At 39.3% G+C, this 21,183-nt stretch overlaps 1 protein-coding gene across 2 annotated transcripts; it reads right to left on the bottom strand.

Moving 5' to 3' along the window:
- Positions 1-19,339, bottom strand: st7l (suppression of tumorigenicity 7 like). 2 transcript variants are annotated; one of them, XM_008279828.1, is made up of 15 exons: positions 19,171-19,339; positions 18,679-18,761; positions 16,560-16,719; positions 16,431-16,485; positions 15,258-15,373; positions 15,017-15,095; positions 14,018-14,106; positions 13,543-13,643; positions 13,302-13,416; positions 13,116-13,188; positions 12,889-12,991; positions 5,285-5,435; positions 4,689-4,781; positions 4,443-4,582; positions 1,911-2,103 (listed from the first exon to the last, which is right to left on the bottom strand). In XM_008279828.1, the coding sequence occupies exons 1-15, from the start codon at positions 19,337-19,339 to the stop codon at positions 2,008-2,010; spliced, it is 1,623 nt and encodes a 540-aa protein (XP_008278050.1). In that variant the 3' UTR covers positions 1,911-2,007. The 2 variants fall into 2 exon arrangements, with proteins under 2 accessions (XP_008278051.1, XP_008278050.1); XM_008279829.1 differs by lacking the exon at positions 4,443-4,582 and having other exon boundaries at positions 1-2,103; positions 19,171-19,319.
- Positions 19,340-21,183: the final 1,844 nt, after the last annotated feature.

Here is a 21,183-nt window from a genome sequence, read left to right as displayed (position 1 = left end):
TGCACTGAATGAGTAATTTATTGTAAGTTTTGCTTTCAAACTCATCCAAGGGTAGTTACAATTGTTCACGCAGTCTCCTGTCTTCAGCATGTACGACTAAAACTCACCAGTGTCAAATTCAAAGCAGAATACTTGTAGTTGAGAATTGTTACCAATACAATCTAAAATTGAAACACACTATAACAGCACACATTTACGTGCCACTCCATAATCACCAGTTGTTGTTTTTTTTCCCTGTAATTCTAATCACTGGGGAATCAATAATTTGTTTATATCTATCGAGCTGAATCCATCAAAATTGAACAGAGTTGCTAAACTTCACATCAGTATTGTGGTAAATGCCAAATAGGTGTTTAGTTAGTAGTAGTTTGGTAGTTTAATGTACTAAAAAGGCACTTCACTATCACCACATTGTCTCTGTTATCACATACGAAGTGGGGAGTTGTCAGTACAACCGGAGACATGAGTGAGCTTGAGGCTGCAGCAGCCACTGATAATGTAATAACTAACTTGTGTTAAATGGTTTCAGACGTTATAAAACCTGTTGATGCAATAAATAGTTGGGATGATGAGTCATCACAGTATTACTGTACAATACTTTACTGATGTATTTTCAACATTAAATGTTATTACATTCTTTGCAGTTTTACTCTGTTTGTGGTGCAGAATAATATGTATATAAATACTACATGAACAGGTCTTTTCTTTTCCTTTTTTTTTTTTTTTTTTTACAAAACAGACCAGACACAGTTGTTTCTGAAAAGTTATTACAATATCAGTCAGTTATTACATGAAGTGGCACCGATATCTCAGCATATTGAGTTTGATTAAAAAAAAAAAAAAAAACAGAGACATTTTTCAGAGAGGGCAATGTTCATATCACCAAACCAATTGCAGTAGACTCACCTACTGTATATTTTTGGGGTAAAATTACTTAATATGTCTGCAAATGTTAATTCCAGCTTTAAATTCTCCTTTGCATATAAGCAGGTAGTAAAAGTGACCAACTGAATATGCTGTCAGTGCATTATGAGAACAAGAGAGTGAACTCTATTACATTTAGAATAACTGTAATCGTATGTCTTAAAGATATTTGTTGCATTGTGTGTGATGCATGGCCTCTGTTATATTTGTTTACCCAATGACCAGCCCACTGAATGATAGAATGCGTAGTGCAATCATCAGAAATGAGTGATGCCATGAGAGGCCTTGCTGTGACCAGTGATGGTCCCATTTACATTATGATGTTGTGTGGGGCGCCAGTTGCCCCAGTGATATAGTGCTGAGGTGTCATGCCTTGGTAACAACTGTTGAACTGCAGAGAAGATGTATACACTGCAGCCACTCTGAGGCTGTAAATCACTGCTCTGTTTTCAGGAGGTCTCACAGACTTTTAGATCTGCCCCACTGGATGTCTGTGAGGCACTAGGTTGATATAGGACACACAGGTTCCCATTTCAAATATTATATGGAATCTTTCGGATGCACATAATCATGCTGAGAAAAGAGATGAATGTGATAACATGTATCCATAAACAGATATTATGCAAGAGAAATCCTTCACATACACATTTGTTGTCTTTCACACACTGGTAGAAACAAACTCATCTGTCACAGAAGGAGATAAAATCATGCAGGTTTTATGGTTTAAATTATTATTGTGAGAAGAATGGCCAAATTTAGAGCCAGGCTTTGTGGGATCTTGAAAAATTTAGAATTTCCCCAAGTTACTATCATGACAAGTGAGTGACCCTGTGAAATTGTTGCAAATGGTATTCGCCAAATGTGTTCTTGGAAAAACTCTGTCTGTTGGAACAGTGTGGGAGAGCATCTTAGGAGTGGTATTGCTGTGTTGATACAAGCTCAGCCAACATAATCAGTAACAATGCAGCAAGTGGACAGTAATGCTGAAGACAGGAGAGCAAACACTTTTTGTCTGAGGGTTTGGAGTGGTACTGATGTGTATGTGTGTGCGTGTGTGTGTTTGTGTGTGAGTGTGAGATGGGGTCAGATCCGAGTCAGCTGGTGCCAAAAACTGGACGGCATGAAGCTTTCCATCTTGTCTGCAAAGAAACCCAGGGGTGCAAAGAGTGTGCTGAAGAACTGAGAGGGACAAAAAGCAGAATTAACTTTCAGTTAAACAATAATTATACTTCCATTTTAGATAATGTTCACTCCTCTATAAATGGTAAATGGTAAATGGTCTGCACTTATATAGCGCTTCTATCCAAAGTGCTTTACAATGTGTTTCTCATTCACCTATTCACACACACATTATCACACCAATGGCGACAGAGCTGCCATGCAAGGTGCTGCCTTCCATTGGGAGCAACTTTGGGTTCAGTGTCTTGCCCAAGGACACTTCGACTGTGATGGGGCTGGGGACTGAACCGCTAACCTTGCGATTGAAGGACAACCCGCTTCTACCACCTGAGTCACAGCAGATAATGTTCACTCCTCTATAAATCTATAAAACATCTTATTCACAGGATACAAGGCAAAAAAAAAAAAAAAAAAATCTGTTGCAGACAGTAGGAAACCAATATAATCCAGCTCGTCTTTTTGGAAACCGTAGGATACTATGCAGGTAAAAAAACAAAAAACAAACAAGAATACTTAAATCCTTCATAAGTCTGACTTACATTTTTGATTGAACATATATCTGACTCCTTAGCCTGTTCTCTGTGGAAACAATGCTATATGTGACATTAGGAGTACTAAACTTGCTTAAGTTGTCCAAACAAATAAAACACAGGGAGGCGACGAGCAGGTTCCACACTTTTGATGCTAAGCACGAATTACAGTCTGCATTTGAATTGCAGCTGGGATGTCACCAGTGCAACTAATTTCTACACGAAATCCAGATGCTTCCTCAGACGAGAGGCAAACAAAGCAGCATTATCCAAGTATTATCATTGTGAAAGTTTTGCTTGTGGAAACAGCGCTGACAGTTCAATATATTTATTCTGCAGATAAACTTTATATGAACTGTGATTTACATGTTAGCACAAACATATTTACTCTTTTTGTTTCACTCTGTCTCAAACAGTGACAAAATAAGTGAAGGAAAAGTAAAGATATCCAAACAGTTAATGAGCTGTAGAGGTCAGTACTTGTTTGACCCGTAAATAAACTTTTACTACTTATATTTGTGAAACACTGCTGAAAAAGGAAGCAATAATCTAAAACCATATATAATATATATTGTATTTTTTTTCTTTACCATTATTGTCACATTATTAAACATATTTTTCTGAGGACTTGGTTACCTATAGCAACAGTAGATGTGGAATCAAGTAAATGAACAATAAACTAGGTGCACACCAATGCTTGAACATAACTTTGCAGTCATTGCATATCCTATTACATTGCGATTAACATCTAGAATATACACTACATCGCAGTATTTTATGGTGTATAATATGGCATTTAAAACACATGTTGGTGATTTAGGTTAGCTACTAACAGTAAGACATCCTCTAAAATACAACAATGTGATTTCTTGCTGAAACAACTTGAGGTGTGCTTGATACACTCGACATTTTTATAGTCTCAGAAGTGGGCGTATCATCCTAGCCAGACAAAATCAAGTACTCCTTAATCCCATTTAATATATGAAACATATTCAACCTACTATGCATGTCTGCTATCCATAAATAAAAGAAAGGCAGGCTGCCACCACTGTCCTGCTTTGCTTTGAAGAGCAGCAGATTCAGAGAAATCTGTTTTTCCTCAGAAGGCAGTGAGGACCTCTGTGTTCCTCCCTCAATGGTTTTCATGCACTCAATCTGAACATTACACAAACCAGGCTTGCCGTGCCTGCTGTGAAAATCTAATCTTCACCCAATCTTCCCATAACAAAAGGAAGAGCGCTAGATGTTCTCTGTGGACTTGTTTTTGCTATAGTTCTATGAGTCTATGTAAAGACAGGCCCTCATAAACAGGCTGATCATAAACAAAGGCTTAGTCAAAGTAATAAGTTTGCCAAACTGGCTAAAAACAGATAACAGTTCTATCATAAATAAACATAAAAGGAAGCAGTGCGTACATTTATAGCTTCCAAATCTTTAAGGCTGTGTGTTTGCTATGGCGATAAGCTCGCATTGTTCAGATGTTCTTACTGATAGCTTAAGTTGGACTACAGCTTGTTTTGGTAAACAGACTTTACAGGCCTTCAGCTCCCATGAGCCTCCAGTGTTACTGACAGAGATGGAAGGCAGCCACAGCAGTTGAAAGGTTCAGGCCACAAACAACATGCAATTAAAAAAAACAAAAAACAAAAAACAAAAAAACACAATCAGAGATCAAAAGAATATTTAACCGGTTAGTATTAAAGTGGTGATGATGTAATGAGAAAGTTGAAGATAAAATAAAAAGATAGAGATCTATAAATTCAAACACCCAGCTTTAAGAATAGACTGATGTGCAGTGACAGTACTTACTGCTTTGGCAAAGACACCCATGAGCTCAGGGAACTGATGTGTGAGCATGGCCAGCATGGCAGTGAAAGAGCAAAGGCCTGCTGTGAAGAGGATAAAGAAGGGAAGCTCTTTCTTTGGGTACACAGACACCTCATGGAAAGCTGGAGCGAGGAGGAGAAGGAACCAGTCAGAAAAAGAGAGCGCCATAACCAGTGCACAGTTTAAAGCATGGTAGAGTTTTTGGTAGGTTAAGACTACTGTACTTACAGGGCAGTAGTTCCCTATCTGCTGTTTCTGTGCATCCTGGGTAGGGGTAAAACAGGTGACCCTTCTCCAGTGGGTAGGGAATTATTCGAAAGGCTGCAATGACAGACAACGATGCAAAAGGGGAAACTGAATCAAGACGAATAACACACCATAAAACTACGCATTCTGCTTAAAACAGCAGATACAATTTTTAGTAAATCTTCTAAGATACACATAGTGACAAGAAACTGACATTCTGATAAATATAACAATAACATTCTACTCGTGGGGACTGATGATCTCATTCTCTTAAAATCACAAGTGGAGTATTTGTGGGTGTGCTGTGCATACATGACCTATGACACAATAAGAGAAAGAGCAGATTACAAGGAGCGCAATTTGATTCGGTATCGGCTCGGCTACATTAGCGATAAATGTGACTTGCAAACAGACACAAATTAAAGACTATTAACTTTTAAAAGACTCAAATAAACAAGTTTTTTCAGAAACTGACATACATAAAAGAAAACAAACAACAACAACAACAAAAAACACCCCAAACACACACACGATATCTAAGGATGTGGTGAAATCGGAGGGGTAAAAGTGACACATACTGCCTTCCCAGGTGCAGTGTAGTAGGTTTAAGGCTCCTTCTGCTCTCTTCCAGTGCTGCAGGTGGAAGAAAGCGTATGCCACTGCCTCGCTGTCACCCCTCTTCAAGATGTGCTCTGGAGGCAGGATCAGGCTCTTCATCTCTAATAAGTACTACAGACAGGAAGTGAAAGAAACACAAGACTTCCGTTCAGTGCCAGTGCCCTCATTGATCACGCCTCAATGGCCTGGAAATTGTAACTGTTCTGTCTTGCCAGTCTTGCCTCCTCGCGTGTTCAGGTGCTCACAGAATATAAACTCAGACTGCTGTAGCGTCCCTGCTCTAAACTCAGCTGGGGATATATGCCATCCCACCGTCTCGCTGTTTCTTGTCACTCTAGACAGTCGTTCATCGTTTGATGGCAAAATGCAAGAAACACATTAAAAACACAAAAAAAACCACCAAGAGACGCTGATGTTTTTCTCAGATATTTGACAAACCACACCACCAGCTAAAACCCCTGTGAATATTTACATTCTTACATTTGACAGGTGGTGAGAACGTGGACACAGATGGGATTTTGCTTTGTTTGCGCTCAGTGAGAAGCACATAACTGTTTGCTGAGTCTACACTGTGCTGATGTAAGTTTGGGGTTAAAAAAAAAAAAAAAGTCTGCCCCTTGTGGTCTACAATCACTCCATGCAGCTTTAATGATTTCATTCACATTATCTACTTGTTTCTCAGTCTGTACTTTTCTTACTCCTTCCTATTGTGCAATTCCCCCTGGCTAACTCCCTGCAGACTGAAAACATATTTTCTTCATGTGAGGTATTTGTTGAGAGCCTTATTTTGCAATTGTTCAAGGTGGGAGGGAAAAGCTTTCCAAAGCTGTGTGTGTGTGTGTGTGTGTGTGTGTTATTGTTACAGTACAGTACATTCATTCCATGAATGTGTAACATCCCCCGCTCACCCCTCCTCGCTTTGCCTACTGTGTAAGTTTGTCCCAGTGAGTCAGTTGGTTCACCCTGCTGACAAAGGCCCATATCCCAGAACTGTAACCTACAGAAAAGGCAGTCTTTTTTTAAATAACACAGAACAAGCATTTTATGATAACATGAGTACATCAAGTATTGCCTTTTTTGCAATAAATACGAAGTAAAGCCAAGCTTTGTCAGCCAAGAAGATGCATCCTGACACTGATAAACCTGCCACTCTATGTAATTTATCTCTGGGGTGCCCAGTGTGGCAGGAGTCTGTGTTAAACAAAACCCATGTGCGAGGCTGGGGCCCCCTGGGCTGTATTCCCAGGCGGCCAGCTTCATAGTGCTCTGGATCTCAGACTGACACTTTGGGAAGGTTACCCCACAGCTAATCCTGTCTAATCCCCTCCATGGTCACAGGCTCAGCCAGGCAGCCATCCATCCATCTATCCAGCCAGCCGGACCATGCTGCTTCACCCATCTCCCCCGCCTTAGCCCCCCATCTCCACCCTCGCCCCCATGATCACAGAACGCCCAGGCTCTCCAACCTGGCTCATCCTTGTCTTTCTCCAACTCGTCTTCACATGCCTTAAGCTTGTTAGACAAGAGGACTGGTGTTCATGGACATTTTTCTCACAGTCCCAACACCTACTTCCCATCCTGCTACCTGAACAAACTCACATCACCACCAATCTCTTGGTAGCCTATTCTCCCTCTTTCTTTTTTCCTTATAATGCCGTACACTTAAAATTGTAATGCAGTGTATTTAATACACCCATGTCATTCGTCAGTCTTCATCATCCTCACTTTCCTCATTATTACAGGATCAGTCCACTTACTTTACCTAATGCAGTGCTGAAGTCATTATCAACAGATATTTATTGTTGATACGTATCTGTGCAGAGCGTTTCACACCTGTGCTACCTCTGCCCTATACCAGCTCAAGAATCTCTCACATTCAGGGGTAAAAGCTCGATAAAGCAGAGCAGCCACCACTAAAACTCTACTAAAGCGATCTCTATCTTCCCCTATCAACTAGCTTTTCCTCTTTCTGACCGAACTTCCTCTTTTGTCATAACAATAAGCAACTACAGATAACTAGAAGATGCTTGTTTGCTGTTTTTTTTACTTATATACTGACATTGATTGAATGCAACATTGAAAAATGATCAAATGATTCTGTGCAGTACCTGGGTCTTTTAAATTTTTTTGAGAAAAATCTGTAAATATTTGTACCGCTACATTAATCTGTCGCTTATAATGAGTGTATGGCACACTGTGTAGGTCTGGCTCCTCTGTGTTTTAAGATTAACCATTTAGAGAGACTGGCTGCTCAGCTGTCCTTCCTCGCATGCCATGGCATTAGACCTGGTGACACCTCAGTCACCCCCCCCCCACCTCCCTGTTCTGCGGTCTTCTTCTCCACTCCCTGTCGCCTCTTTGATGAAGGGATTGAGTTTCATGTGTTCTCCTTTTATCCCTGGGCAGTCATAAGCCCAGAGCATAACTCATAAGCTTTCTTCTGAGTCTAATCTGCGGCACTTGGCCTCTCACAATGGGACACACAGGCAACAATGACATCAGCCTTGTAGTTGCTGTACAATTGTTGGGCCTTCACACGTGTACAGTGCAGGAACATAAACAAAAACAGGTGTCGGAGTTAGACAACTTACCAAGAAATATAAGAATTTCAACAAACGGTGAACACTGCAACCTCATCCATCTGCTACAACGAGAAAGGAAAATAGCAAAAAGCTCGCAACATTTGTCCCAAAGTAGGCAAATCTTAAACTATGGTGCTATTCCTGTAACTACCCCCTTTTTTGTTGTCTGCATCAAACCTCATCCATCTTAATTCCGAACAAACCTAAGACTGCTTCTCTGTCTCAATTTACAAACCAAATAGGCAATTTCAGAGGTACACGGAGAAAAACTCTGCATTTCTGAGCCTTGGCAGGCAATCTAGATGAGAGAATGTCAACCAGAATGGGGTGAGATAAGAAACTGCCGTCCAAAGTGGAGTAAACTAGCAAGGTAAATGGGATCGGGCCGTCCTGACTGCTTTAAAATGAATGCGTATGAACCAAAATGGTTGTAAATGTAAATGTAAAGCAGATTTAGGCAGCAGGAACACTTGATCAGCTATCCAAGCATCTGGGAAACTGTCAGTTTCTTAACCACGGGCTGGCAGAGAGGCTAATTGGAATGGACAGACAGATGGAGAAATGGGTGGAGGATAAATACAGGAGGACAAGAAGATGAGGAGAAGAGCAAAATAGACGGGAGCAAAGGAGAAGAGGAGGAAATTAGAGGCAAGATGGAGAGCTGGTGAGGAAAAGGGAAAAGGGGTGGTGTGGGAGGACAGTGTGCACTGAAACAGCTGTGTGTGTGTGTGTGTGTGTGTGTGTGTGTGGCCTCTTGAGCAGTTTGAATGAACTCATGTGATGTAGCCTTGCATGATATTCATATATAATCTGCTTGGCATGCTTGATAACACACCCAGCACTTAATGCACCACTTAATGCTCGGCCTAACAATGTTCCCTCAGTACTCCACCTTTTCAAGGGTCCCACAGGCTATTAAGGTTGTTTTTATTAACCATGCTCTAGGGATGGCAATGTAAGTATGTCGATAGTCTTTTCACCACTTTGGTCCAGACGGAAATGGGTGGACTGCTATGAAATTTGGTATGGATATTTATGGTATACGGAGGATAAATCTCTCTGAGTTTGGTGATTTTCTGACTTCACGTAGCACCTACAACAGGGCAGGATTTTCATTTATTCTGACAAGTATCTCAAATATCTAGTGGATTTTGGCACTGATCAACTTTTCCTCTAGTGTCACCAGCAAGTTGACATTTGTGGTAAACAGAGAAATGCTACACTGCAACAACTATATATTGCCATGTAACTTGGTACAGACTTTCCTGCCTCCTTCAGATAAATTTAAAAAAATTGCAGTGATTCCTTAACTTTTCATCTAGCACCACCATCAGGGCAAAATTATATTTTTTTCAATACTCTGATTTCGCAAAAATTAATGACATTCCTGTCCGCCTCAGCTGCACTTCCTTTTTACATGTTAGCACTGTAATTGCAAGCAGGTTAAAATAACATTTTTACAGCATCATTTGCACAAACTTCTATTTTTCTGTCTTTACTTGAGGTTAGAAAACATCCCATTCACACTTAGTTGCACACGTTCACACCTGGAAGCTGCTCTGTACAAACACAGTCTGATCTGCTCAGCAGTTCCACATCAGCAGCTGGGGGGATTACGTTGTTGCTTAAGGGCACCTCAGTGCTAGAAATGAGGAAGAACAAGTGCTGCTGTTTCACTTTTTCCCTATTGAGATCAAACATTCAATTTTTCCTTTTATGAGATCATTTCTGTAAACTTTGGGCCGTGACAGTTGATCATGACTGAGAAATAAAGTAGTCCAAGCTACTCCACTCTGAATGCCTTATTTCAGTGCAACACTAAGATTTGTTATAGATTCTTTATAGCAAAACAAACATATATGAATTCTGCTACTAAGCCATATGTGATGCATCGACTGAGGCTGAAAACAGAGAGCTTAACAATTAAATTTCATTCCTCATCATTACCATCTACAAGGAAACAACAGGTCTTAAATAAACCACCTTAAAACCAATTAGTGTAAAAATATGCAACTTTTTATGCAATAAAGTGTTTCTAAGCTTAGCTGAAAGTAATATGAGGCTTCAGCAGGATGAGTAAGTCAGATTAGGTGGATATCTTCCAAATATAAAACCTTCCAACTTTGCGTTTCCTTGGGCAGTTTTTCTTTGTTGAGCTGTTGCAGAGGAACAGCAGCAAAAATGGCGAATTAAGCACCACAAGACTTACCATAAAAAAAGAAGTAATTTGACTTAGAGTGTGGAGGCTACATATTTAGTTTATGTAAACTCTGAAATGCATTTTTACATTGAACAATATGTTTTTCTGCCATTGATTACGATGAAAGTCGATTATGAAATATTTTTTAAAGGCCAGGGCTGCAAGGTAGCTCAGTGGCTGGCACCGCCGCCTCGCTGCTAGAAGGTCGCCGGTTCGCGTCCCAGTGAGGACACCGAGATCTTTCTGTGTGGAGTTTGCATGTTCTCCCTGTGCAGCGTGGGTTCTCTGGCTTCATCCCACACAGTCCAAAAGCATTTTGAGGTTAACTGATCATTCTAAATTGTCAGTAGGTGTGAATGTGAGTGTGCTTGGTTGTCTGTCTCTAAGTGTAGCCCTGTGATAGACTGGCGACCTGTCCAGGATGTCCCCTGCCTTCACCCTAAGTCAGCTGGGATAGGCTTTAGCCCCCCTGCTACCCTAGTGAGGATTAAGCGGTGTATAGATAGATAATGGATGGATATCAAAGGCCAATATGAACAGGAATATGATTACAGCAACCACAATCAGGTTCAGTGTACATATGGAATGTTATTTTTAGACAGACCCATGAACCCATCCTTTAAACATGAATTTAACTTTTAATTAGTTGATGGAAACTTGATGGTATGATATTGCCACAGTACACACCAGCCTCTCCACTAGTAAGGAACCAAAGAGTCAGATCCATGAGACAGAATATTGGTGCAGAATGTCATGCTTTGAATCTGCTTTTAGTGACAACAGGCCAACCCAGCTAAAAAGGCCAGCGTCACAGGTGCACTCATCATTCAGACATGCCAGAGAACACAAAGCAACACCCCCTCCTCCCCGCTGCATTTCCATATCCAGCGCTCTGCTATGAGAGCGCTGGGTATGTACCAGATTCCAGAGTCAAACGTTGAAAGACGAGCCCTCCGATAATCCTCTATGAAAGGTGTGTTAAAATTTCATAATGTCATTTAGCTATTCACCTAAATTCAAAGAAGTCATTTTAACAAAGTTGGCAGCAGTGGTCATATTGAGACAGTCTGCTTGGCTCAAACAGGGGATGAGAAGGGATAAGGGAACATGAGAGGATAAGAAACAGGATGAAGGTATGTGATGAGAGGAGAGAGGACGGCTACCTCTGAGCAGGATGAGAAAGGAGGAGTTGGAAAGACATTGAAGATGAGGGCCCTCAATTTAAAATCAAAGGCTGGATCAAAGTGCTGGCTGACGTCTCCCACCTCCATGCATACAAACACACCGATTCTCTTTCTCTTTCTCTCTCAGAAAAGGAGTCTGTGAAATGAAACAACACCACACTACAAAGGCTAAACTGGGACAAAACTCTGCTGCAACTGGTTGTGCATAAATCTGTGTGTGCATGTGTGATATCTAATCCTGTGGGAACTGATGTGAAAGAAGAGAAAGATATTCAGCTGCAGTCCCATGTTGTCCCTGCTTCAGCTCTATGCTGAGCTGCACTGACTTTACCACTCAGCTCTTTACCCAGCTCTGACCAATCTGTCATAGTAACACATTGTGAACCTTTCTTATTACCCAAATTTTACACAAAAACACCTAATACAGGCATGATTCTTAAAATACTATATTGTCTCATAACAGGAAAAAGTTAAGTTGGTTAAATTCAATTCAATTCAATTTTATTTGTATAGCGCATATTTACAACAACAAGTCATCTCATAGCGCTTCACAAAGGCAGAGACAGAAACACCCAACAATCCAAAACATTTGGATTCCCTATAAGCTTCAGCAGTCCGCAAGCAGTCCGCAACAGTGGGAAGAAACCGAAAACCCCCACTAAATATGCCTGTCAAATATATGTGTACAATATATATTTCAAAAAACTACAATAAAATATCTCAATATCAATATGACACTAGTAAAACCAAGATGACGCGGGTAGAAAAAGAATTGCAAAAGTAGACACAAACTCCAATCCACAGTTGACACTAAAGGTGAAATAATGTTTGTATAAAGACCCATACTGACATCTCCTGGTGAGCGGTAGCATGTCTGGATTAAAAGCAGCTCTAGTTGCACCACCTGGTATCTGTTGTCTGGTATGTGTGGTATGCTGTGTTTGTCTTTTCCTTCCTTTTTAGAATCTTTCCTTCTCTTTTTAAATAATTTTATATTTGGTTTAGACTTTTTTTCTCTTTTATTTGTGTTATTTAAATGCTTTTATACCTCTGACTTGATGCACTTTGCTGTTTTGCACTTGAATAGGTTTGCATACAATTTCGTTGTAAATGTAAAAGGACAATTAAATATATTCTATTCTATTTTGTAGCAGGACAACATAACTTGTCCTTGATTTTTCCGACTGATTGTTTACCTGTCTGCCCACTTTGCTTGTTTGCTCTGCATGAAATTTTATACAACTGTCATGTGACTGAGGATTAGACTAAAAACAAAGCGTGATAAAAATCTGTCCAAATCTGGATGATTGTTTAAAGAAATGTTAGCTAATACTCACCAGAGAGAAAGGTTTGTGTGGAGGTGGAAAGAGAGGTTGTATTTGAAAAAATAAATGTTAGAGGACAGACAGTGTAATGATTATTCGGTTAATAATTTTAGTGGAAATTTAATACCAATTCTCAGTTTAATGCCACATGTGAAAGACGGATGACTCACTGATAAGCCAAGCCACATCTTGACGGTTTTTCATTTATGGGCCAACATCCCCTGATGAAGTGATCAACAGGTTTTAAAGGCCCACAGATGCTGTCAGACTAACCTTTGGCACATGTGGATTGAACTCCACGGCTCTGTGAATGGCCTCCACAGCATTCATTTCTGCTGTGCTTAACCCTCGCCTGGATGCCGCCTCTGGAGAGAACCTGAGACAACAAACCTCATATGAAACATTGCTGCAGTTAGTGCAGCCACATATAACAGTTTCACCTTTAATAGATACACATAGTAAATTGTATATATGGTTAGTGCAATCAAAAGACTACATACTTATCTGAAACAGCCCGTGCTTTCAACAGTGCAGATGTATAGCATATAGTGGCTGATTTTGGCAAGCTGATGTCTAAATGGAAACAGAAAATGTGACATAAGTTTTTTCTGCAAATGCAATGATATTTACATAATGTGTATAAATTCATGGGACGATGATGTCTAAGAATAGTTGTTGAGTCTCACCATCATATTTTGCAAGGACTGCTTGGACATCAGCATATGCCTGAAGCTCCAGAAGTGCCTCCAGGAGGTTTTCATGTATATTTAACATTCCCAATAAAGGGAACTCTTTCATTAACTGTGAAGAGATAAAACATACTGCACTGTCTATTGTTTTAGATAAAGGAAATCTGATATACACTTCAGCAGAAAATGATTATAGGTTATTACGTTAACAGAGACTAGTTTCTGAAAGAAAACTCACATCTCTCATCATTTTTACTGCTTCTTTGATGCGCCCCAGCTTGCGTGCACACATTGCCAGTCTGCGTTTAATGTACACCAGTAAGTTGACATCTTTTCCAGCTGTAGATCACAAAGAAAAAATATGTTTCATTAGGAAAAAAAGCAATTACCATTCTAGGGAAATGTGAAAAAAGAAGGCCATGGTTACAATTATAATAAGACCTCAGACCTAAAGAACAACTTCACACTACATCTTGTGTAGAGGAAAGGCAGCAATGTCAAATTGCACTTGTGATCACAGCCGTCATCTCAAGAGGGTATAGACGGTTATAGTCTGTTGTATCCAACTATGATGTGGTGTTTCAGAACTGCACTGCACAGGGTGGGGAAGAGCCTTCAGAACATGCAGTATTAATAGACTCAGTGGAAGAACTATTTACCTAGTTAGCTATCTAGAAGCTACCATACAATAATAGCATTCAAATCATCCTTACCAATACTTAATGCTTTTTTGAAGAGGCGTTCAGCTTCTGTGATAGTTGTGGCTTCTTCTTCTGCTAGAAGAACATAAGCTGCAGCACATCTACACACATAAAAATGAAGACACAAGAGGTTTACAGCTGTTCATCCTCATTAGGTTTTCCTTTGTGGTGCGCAATAGAACAATATTTATATTTGCATGCACATCAAAAATGAAAACAATATAATAAAGGCAATAACTTGAGTAAGACATTGCCCATAAAAAGGCCATAATATCAAATCAAATCAAAATCAAATCAAGTTTATTGTCATTTTGCTGTACATACACAGTAGTACAGGCAAGATGAAAGTTTCTTCAGGATCATTTAATTTGTAAGTTTTGCGGAATGCACGTCTGGGATAGGCAAGACACTAAACGTTCACTCTCGCTGTCTCCTGAAGGGGCCTCTGCGTCTATGCACACCGCCATCACGGATTATTATAATTAATATAATAAATATAATTATATTATTGCATTATTATTGCTGATTATATTCATACAACATTTAAAACTTAGCTGTACACTCTCAACTGCACATTTTAGAAGACGGGACTTAAGATGGTGTATAAGGTACAAGTAAACATCAATGCATCCAATTTATCGGGCATTGTATGATACTGTGTTCTCAAATATTAATATAACACTTGGCAAAAAAAGTTGTAAGTATAAAACAGACTCAACAGATGTCTTCAAAAACTGCTACTAATATTCATTTTAGAGCTGCAGCACCATCCTCAAAGTGATACAAACACATTTTTACTGGCTTATCCACAAGTTGGGTTACCTGTAAATTACTTTCTCACACTATCCACTGATGGCAATGTGATTGTAATGCAGGGTCATAGCAATGCAATTTAGCACTGATGCACTTACAGAAATGTACTATTTTGACCTTTCATATTGTCTTTCTGAGCTGTGGGATGTTTACTGTTATGTATGGAGATGATATTATGTATGTAGTAGAAGAACTTACTCGTGGTTCATTTCTATGGCCTGGTAAGCTGCTCTGATCCGTGCTTGAGGATTTCTTTCTCTCCAGGCCTTCTGCATCACTGTAAGAAGATGATGTGCTCAAGCTTAATATAGATGAGACCATACAATCCTGATATATGAAACTATGAATGAATGGAAAAAAAATTCTGCCATATGTTGCATGCATGCATTCTGCATGAATTTTAACTTTTCCCCCTCTTTTCTAAATCATTACAACTCACCAGCATCCTCTGGCCTTAACTGTTGAGTGTCTCCTGTGAAGAAGGTCTGATGATCTTGAGCAGACAGGTTCATATCATAGTATGTTAAGGGTTCCTTCCCAGTCACCCAGGTGTACCTGTAGTCCAAAGGGTAAAAAAAAAAAATAGGTTGCATTTTTTGGTCCACAGTGAATAAAACAAAACTGAAGTAAAGGTGAAATAAGCCATTATAATCCAATACACTTTCAGTCAAATGTGACAAATATCTGCTCACAGTTCGCTAGCTGGGTGTTCTGTGTGAGCGCTGAAAAAAAATCTTTTGTACACAGCTCTGGCTCTGTAATTGGAAAGAACCAAACTGGCTCAGACTGATCCACAAAACACTATTCCAGTCCATCAACAATGGGGAGTGTCGTTGTTATGCACAGGCATAGGCCACGTACACAGGACATCTCTGTGAATCTCTGCACTTCTTCTGGAATATAGATTTTAAACCACTGCTCTCCCTTCGTATTTGCAGTGAATGGGTTTTGTGCTGCAACAGCTTGTAGCACAGGTGTGAGGAACAGTTGAAACAGCTCCTCTCCTTTCTGTTTTTGAGGGAAATGGTCAAGCAAGAAACCAGTTTCAGCCCCACCAGGCTTTGCTTCTTCATTCCAAGACACAGACTCCGTTCCTCTCCCAACATGATGAGTAGACTGTGTCTCAAGCTCCCCCGCACAGCAACTGCAACCTGAGCAGGCTTCACCGACAAAAGGATGATTTTCTCCCAGCCAGTAAAAACAACCCAAACAACTAACTACTACTACTTTGCGTTTTGGATGTTGTGTTTGTGTGTTTACATGTTGTTCATTTCACATTGTTTTAAACTGTAATGTTTGTTCTGCTTCAGCTATGGGAAAGGGACATCCACTTCCACACCATACATGGCGGGAACAGTTCTGTTTTGGTCAGCTGGCCTCGATGTACGCGTTGTTACCATGGCAATCTGTGTGCAATGGGGTATATTTGTTTGGATGTACCTAGCTAAGGAATGACTTACTCCACCTTTAATTTTCTTATCCCAAAGACACAGTGTGTTTAAGAAGTTGTGCATTTTTCTAATTACTTTACATCATTACAGCATCACTTTAAATACTTCTGATGCATTCTTACAGCTAAATATCTGAATCACTCTCTGAAACCCACACATACCTGTTATACTCTGCTCCTCTGAAAAGATTCAAAGGATTCCTCCAGACCTTGCATTCTATCAAAGAGAAGACACTGTTGTTAGTGCTCATTTCTGAATAGTACTGCTGTTATAGTTTGTACTATATTTACCTGAGACACTGGGTCTGGGCTCTGCCTCTCCATTGACTGATGAGAACAGACCAGTCGTGGAGCTGCTCTCTACTCCACCCAGCAGAGGACGCAGGTGGCTCACTGACACTTGTTCGATGAACGAGGTCCCATATTTACGAAAATACCACCACTCAAATATCTGCGGTGAGAACAGGTATGGTGAGAGCATGTTTTTTAAAAAGTATACAATGAGAAACAATTACCAGTTATCTGTTTGTGGCAACTGTTATCACATCACTAGACCAGCCGTTCTTAAATGTTTTTCTGCCCCCATTAGCAGCAAAAACACAATTCAACTAAAGCAACTTAAACTCTGCCCAGATTGCCATAAACACAAAGGGCTCAGTCACAATAATGACAAAGAACTCAAGGGATAGATAAGTTGACATTGTGTTTTTTTTTTTGGGGGGGGGACCATAATTTTCTTTTCCTCTCTGGCAAAAATCCATCCATCTTGTACATTACCTGTCATCTTTCTGTCTGAATAATTTTGGTAACACAACTTTCACTTGCCTTGTCAGCAAGAGAGCACTCTTATTTGATTATTTCTCCCAAATTTCTCCCAATCAGATTTATTCCACTTGCTCCACATGTTATCTCCCCTTGGAATGGCTCCCCAATTTAGAAACCAATGCCCCAGATAAATGGCTGATATTTGTGATCCCCTGAATACAGAAACTGATTTTCATTAGGGTTAAATAATTATAATACACAATACTTAAATAGCGCTTTTCAAGAAACTCAAAGACGCTTAAATAAAATTTTTACATTTAAAAAAAATGTTTCTCCAAAAATAAGTCCTCCATGCATGCGTTCTTGCGATCTTGGATTCCTGAATAGCAATTTGGTATATTATCGCAACAATTAAAAAATGTTCTTTTTATATAATTTACAGCATAAAAACACCAAACAGAGGTATTTATGAGTTGTCTTTACTTCTAGCCATAATTGCTCTGTTTCCATAGAGGGGCAGGACATTACATTGTAGTGAAAAATGAGCCCACAGGAAGTAAAAATGCGACTGGACCAAAAAAACACAGAAACTGTTTGGGGCCCAGAGGGTTAAAATCCAGGCAATTTTGCAACTGATTCCAAGCAAAAGCGGTAGCGTATTCAAACACTCTTTTTTTGCCGATTCAATATGAGATCTGGGAACAGATGGCAGGAATAAGATCTGGGAGCAAAGACAATAGCTATTGTTTTGTCTCATACAGATCCATAGATATGAAGAAGGAAGCTTAATACAATAAATAAAAACATGCACATGATTAAGTCTACTAGTGGACATCCAACTCAAGCATGCAATAGTAAGTAAAACAAAATGATTTTGTAGTAAACCTCAGTGCTTCATGGAGGCTGTATCCAATGCATCCATGCATATATATGACATCAGCATAATCAGCACAGGCATAAAGAAGGTGGCAACAAGCCTATTTTGAGCCTTAAAACACTTTAACACACACTAACACAAAGTTAACTGTAAAGAAAGAAAAATAATTTCAACTTTAAAAAAAAAAAATTTAAGCATTTGCTGGATGCTAGTTGGGTTGCATGGCGGATCAGGATTTGGCACAGTCACCTCACAGCTAGAGTTAGGTTAGGACGCCTGGCATCTTTCTGTGTAGAGTTTGCATGTTCTCCCTGTGAAGCTTTGGCTTCCTCCCACAGTCCAAATACATGCTGAGTTTAATTGGTGATTCTAAATTGTCTGTAGTTTTGAATGTGAGTGTGATTGCGATAGACTGGCAACCTGTCCAGGGTGTCCCCTGCTTTCGCCCTAAGTCAGCTGCTGTGACCCTAGTGAGGATTAAGCAGTGTATAGATAGTGGATGGATGGATGCTAGTTGTAAAAGAAAGTGAGTCAAACACAACTGCTAGATATTTATATTAGGATGCACACTAATTTACAGAGCTGTGACAAGTAGTGAAACATGGACTGTCAAGTGGCTTTGATTGTGCATTTGAGAAAAAAAAAAAGTTTGTCATAATGCATAAAAAGAAATTTTAGTCTGGTATGTTGCACTGTATTGAATGCTACATGCCCTGAGAAAACAGTCTGATTTGATATTAATTATTAATTACTGAAGTGATAACTCACAAGGATGAGTCCAGAGATGAGGGAGGAGGTTCCAGTGAGAGCCACATAGAACTTGGGTGTCAGTGTATTCAAAAACACTGAGGCTGGAAGAAAAAGAAGACACAGTTAGATTAGTATCATAACTACAGCTGTCATCTGCTGCGACCATGTAGGAACTGGTGCGATGCCAGCAGAAAGAAATGCTTGTCTTGGTGAGTTGTTTTTACGAGGTGACACTTCTCGCATATTAAGCTCATAGTAGCAAACTTAGTGACAAGATTAAACTGCTGAATATTGACTGTATTCAGTTCGCGCTACGGTGGGTGAAAAGGGCAGCTAATGTCTGCCCACATATATTAAAACACTCGACTTAAATTTAACTAGAAAGCCGACGCTGTCTGCGTGTCAGTCACTCGGACAGCGAGCTGTCAAACGAGCAGCTCCCGCTGACTGCCAGCTAAAGCCAGATACCCGAAGGCTAACAATAGCTAGCTAGCAGCTGCCTTAATTCACCTGAGGTAAGAGTTTCCTGCAGTTTCAGCGGACTCCACAGGACGTATATCATAATCAGCACCATGCCGAACCAGATGAAGCACACGTATGTCCATGACCAAGAGAGCCAAGACTTCAATTTCTCTGTAAATCCGAGAGATTGAGGATTACTGCCAGTGGTGTCCTCCATGTTTCTCCGGATGTCTGTAAACAGAGGAGTCACGTGACCACGGAGCCATAGGACCTCTATTTTGAAATCGCTGCAAAAAAATATTTCTGGAGGCTACAGAAAAATATTACCTTTATGTTTCGGTATACTAATCCACTTTGTTTACTACTCGTCAAAAAATAATAAATATTAACAATAAAAATGCTATATTTTGTCAAATGCACGCTGAAATGTATTTATTTATTATTTAAACTCAAATCCAAGACATTTTAAATAAAAAATAAAACCACAAACTGATATTTTAAACAAATATTAGGGCTTTAACTAACAAATAAAAACATTAACTATAAATTATTACTATTTTTGAATTATCAAATAATGATTTTGTTTGTCAAATATTGAACAATATTTAAAATGAGCATCACAACTTTTTTAGACCTACCGGTAATGTTTCAAATTGTTTGTTTTGAGTAAGCAATAGTTAAAGCTATAAAAATGTGTTTTATACATATACATTTATGTGAAACAAAAAGACTGAAAAAATGGCCGAGATGTATTTTAAGTATTTGTTCCACCAAACTGTAGGAAGAATGTGATTTTGTAATGGTGCAGTGGCTACATAGTCATCCTTAACAGGGCCATGGTAAATTGATATATGGACAAGAAAATTAACATTATATCTATCAAATGTGCATTTATACGCAGTGATTTTTATTTGAAAGCTGTGTTTTTCTCCCCTCAGAATAAACCAGACAGTGATGGATGTGAGCTTCAAGTTCTTGAAGATACATTAATAACATAATAATAATAATAATAATAATAATAATAATAGTAATCAATCCTCTCAGCTATAAATGCTCAAAAAGTGTAGCTAGGATCTCTCACTAGCTCATTTCCCTGAATATTGTAGCCTGTATTTCTATTTGTGGCCAGTAAGTGGAGTCATTACGCCATAAAACTAATTACTTCTCTTTCCGTCCACTGACTGCAGGTGGAGACAATGTTCAGTTTTGTTTACTTCCTCATAGTCTCTGATTTCATTAGAGTATTATAGAAATTCATGTTTTCAGACATGCAAGCATGTTCTGTCATCTCTTTAACCTAATACGTTCTGTAAAGTAGTTTCATAATCATTTTTACAGGCTTTGTCTAAGGTAGAGAGTTGGTTTCAAGTCAGTATTCTGTTCCCATGATTTACATACCCAAAGATGTATATACACATTTTTGAAAGATTGTTATGGTAGAAGGCAGAAGTATATTTTTGGATGCGTAGATCTTGCAGCGCTTCTCACCTTGTGTGATTGACTCACATCTCCAAACCGGGCAGGAATAAATGTGATTTGTTGGAGTGCATTCTAGTTGGAGGTTACAGCCACTGAATGACAGAGAACCAGATTTGGTCCTACTCACACATGCCCTTGGGTGTTTTCTGCCTGATGCTGATGGACAAGAACACGCAGGGTTAAAGGCCTGTCATATAAATCAGGTACAATCACTTTCGAGGTGAAAACATGCATGATGCCACTGACAGGGGAGGAAGAGTAGGGTGGAAAAGAAAAGAAGAATAAAAAAAGGAAAGGAAGGAAGGAAAACAACATATTTGGTTATTTGGAGTGTATAGCATGACCTGTGCATCTGAATGTATTTTCAGATGAAATGATGTTTCAAATCAGTGACTCATTCGCTGCTAAAACATACATGTAGCCTCCCAGAAGACAGAAAATAGTGTTATCTTCTCTTGTATTCACACTGCAGCATATATATTGGTTAAATATTGAAAGAAGAAAAATAAAATATGTATTTCGATGATTGCAGGATCCATAGCAGAATTTTTGCATGCATTATAATTGCACATCTTAATGAAA

This window comes from Stegastes partitus, unplaced genomic scaffold (genome assembly GCF_000690725.1).
Source record: "Stegastes partitus isolate 25-593 unplaced genomic scaffold, Stegastes_partitus-1.0.2 Scaffold171, whole genome shotgun sequence".
Classification (NCBI taxonomy): domain Eukaryota; kingdom Metazoa; phylum Chordata; class Actinopteri; family Pomacentridae; genus Stegastes; species Stegastes partitus.
Note: the sequence above shows the minus strand (reverse complement) of the source record. Positions and strands in the feature narration are given on the sequence as shown.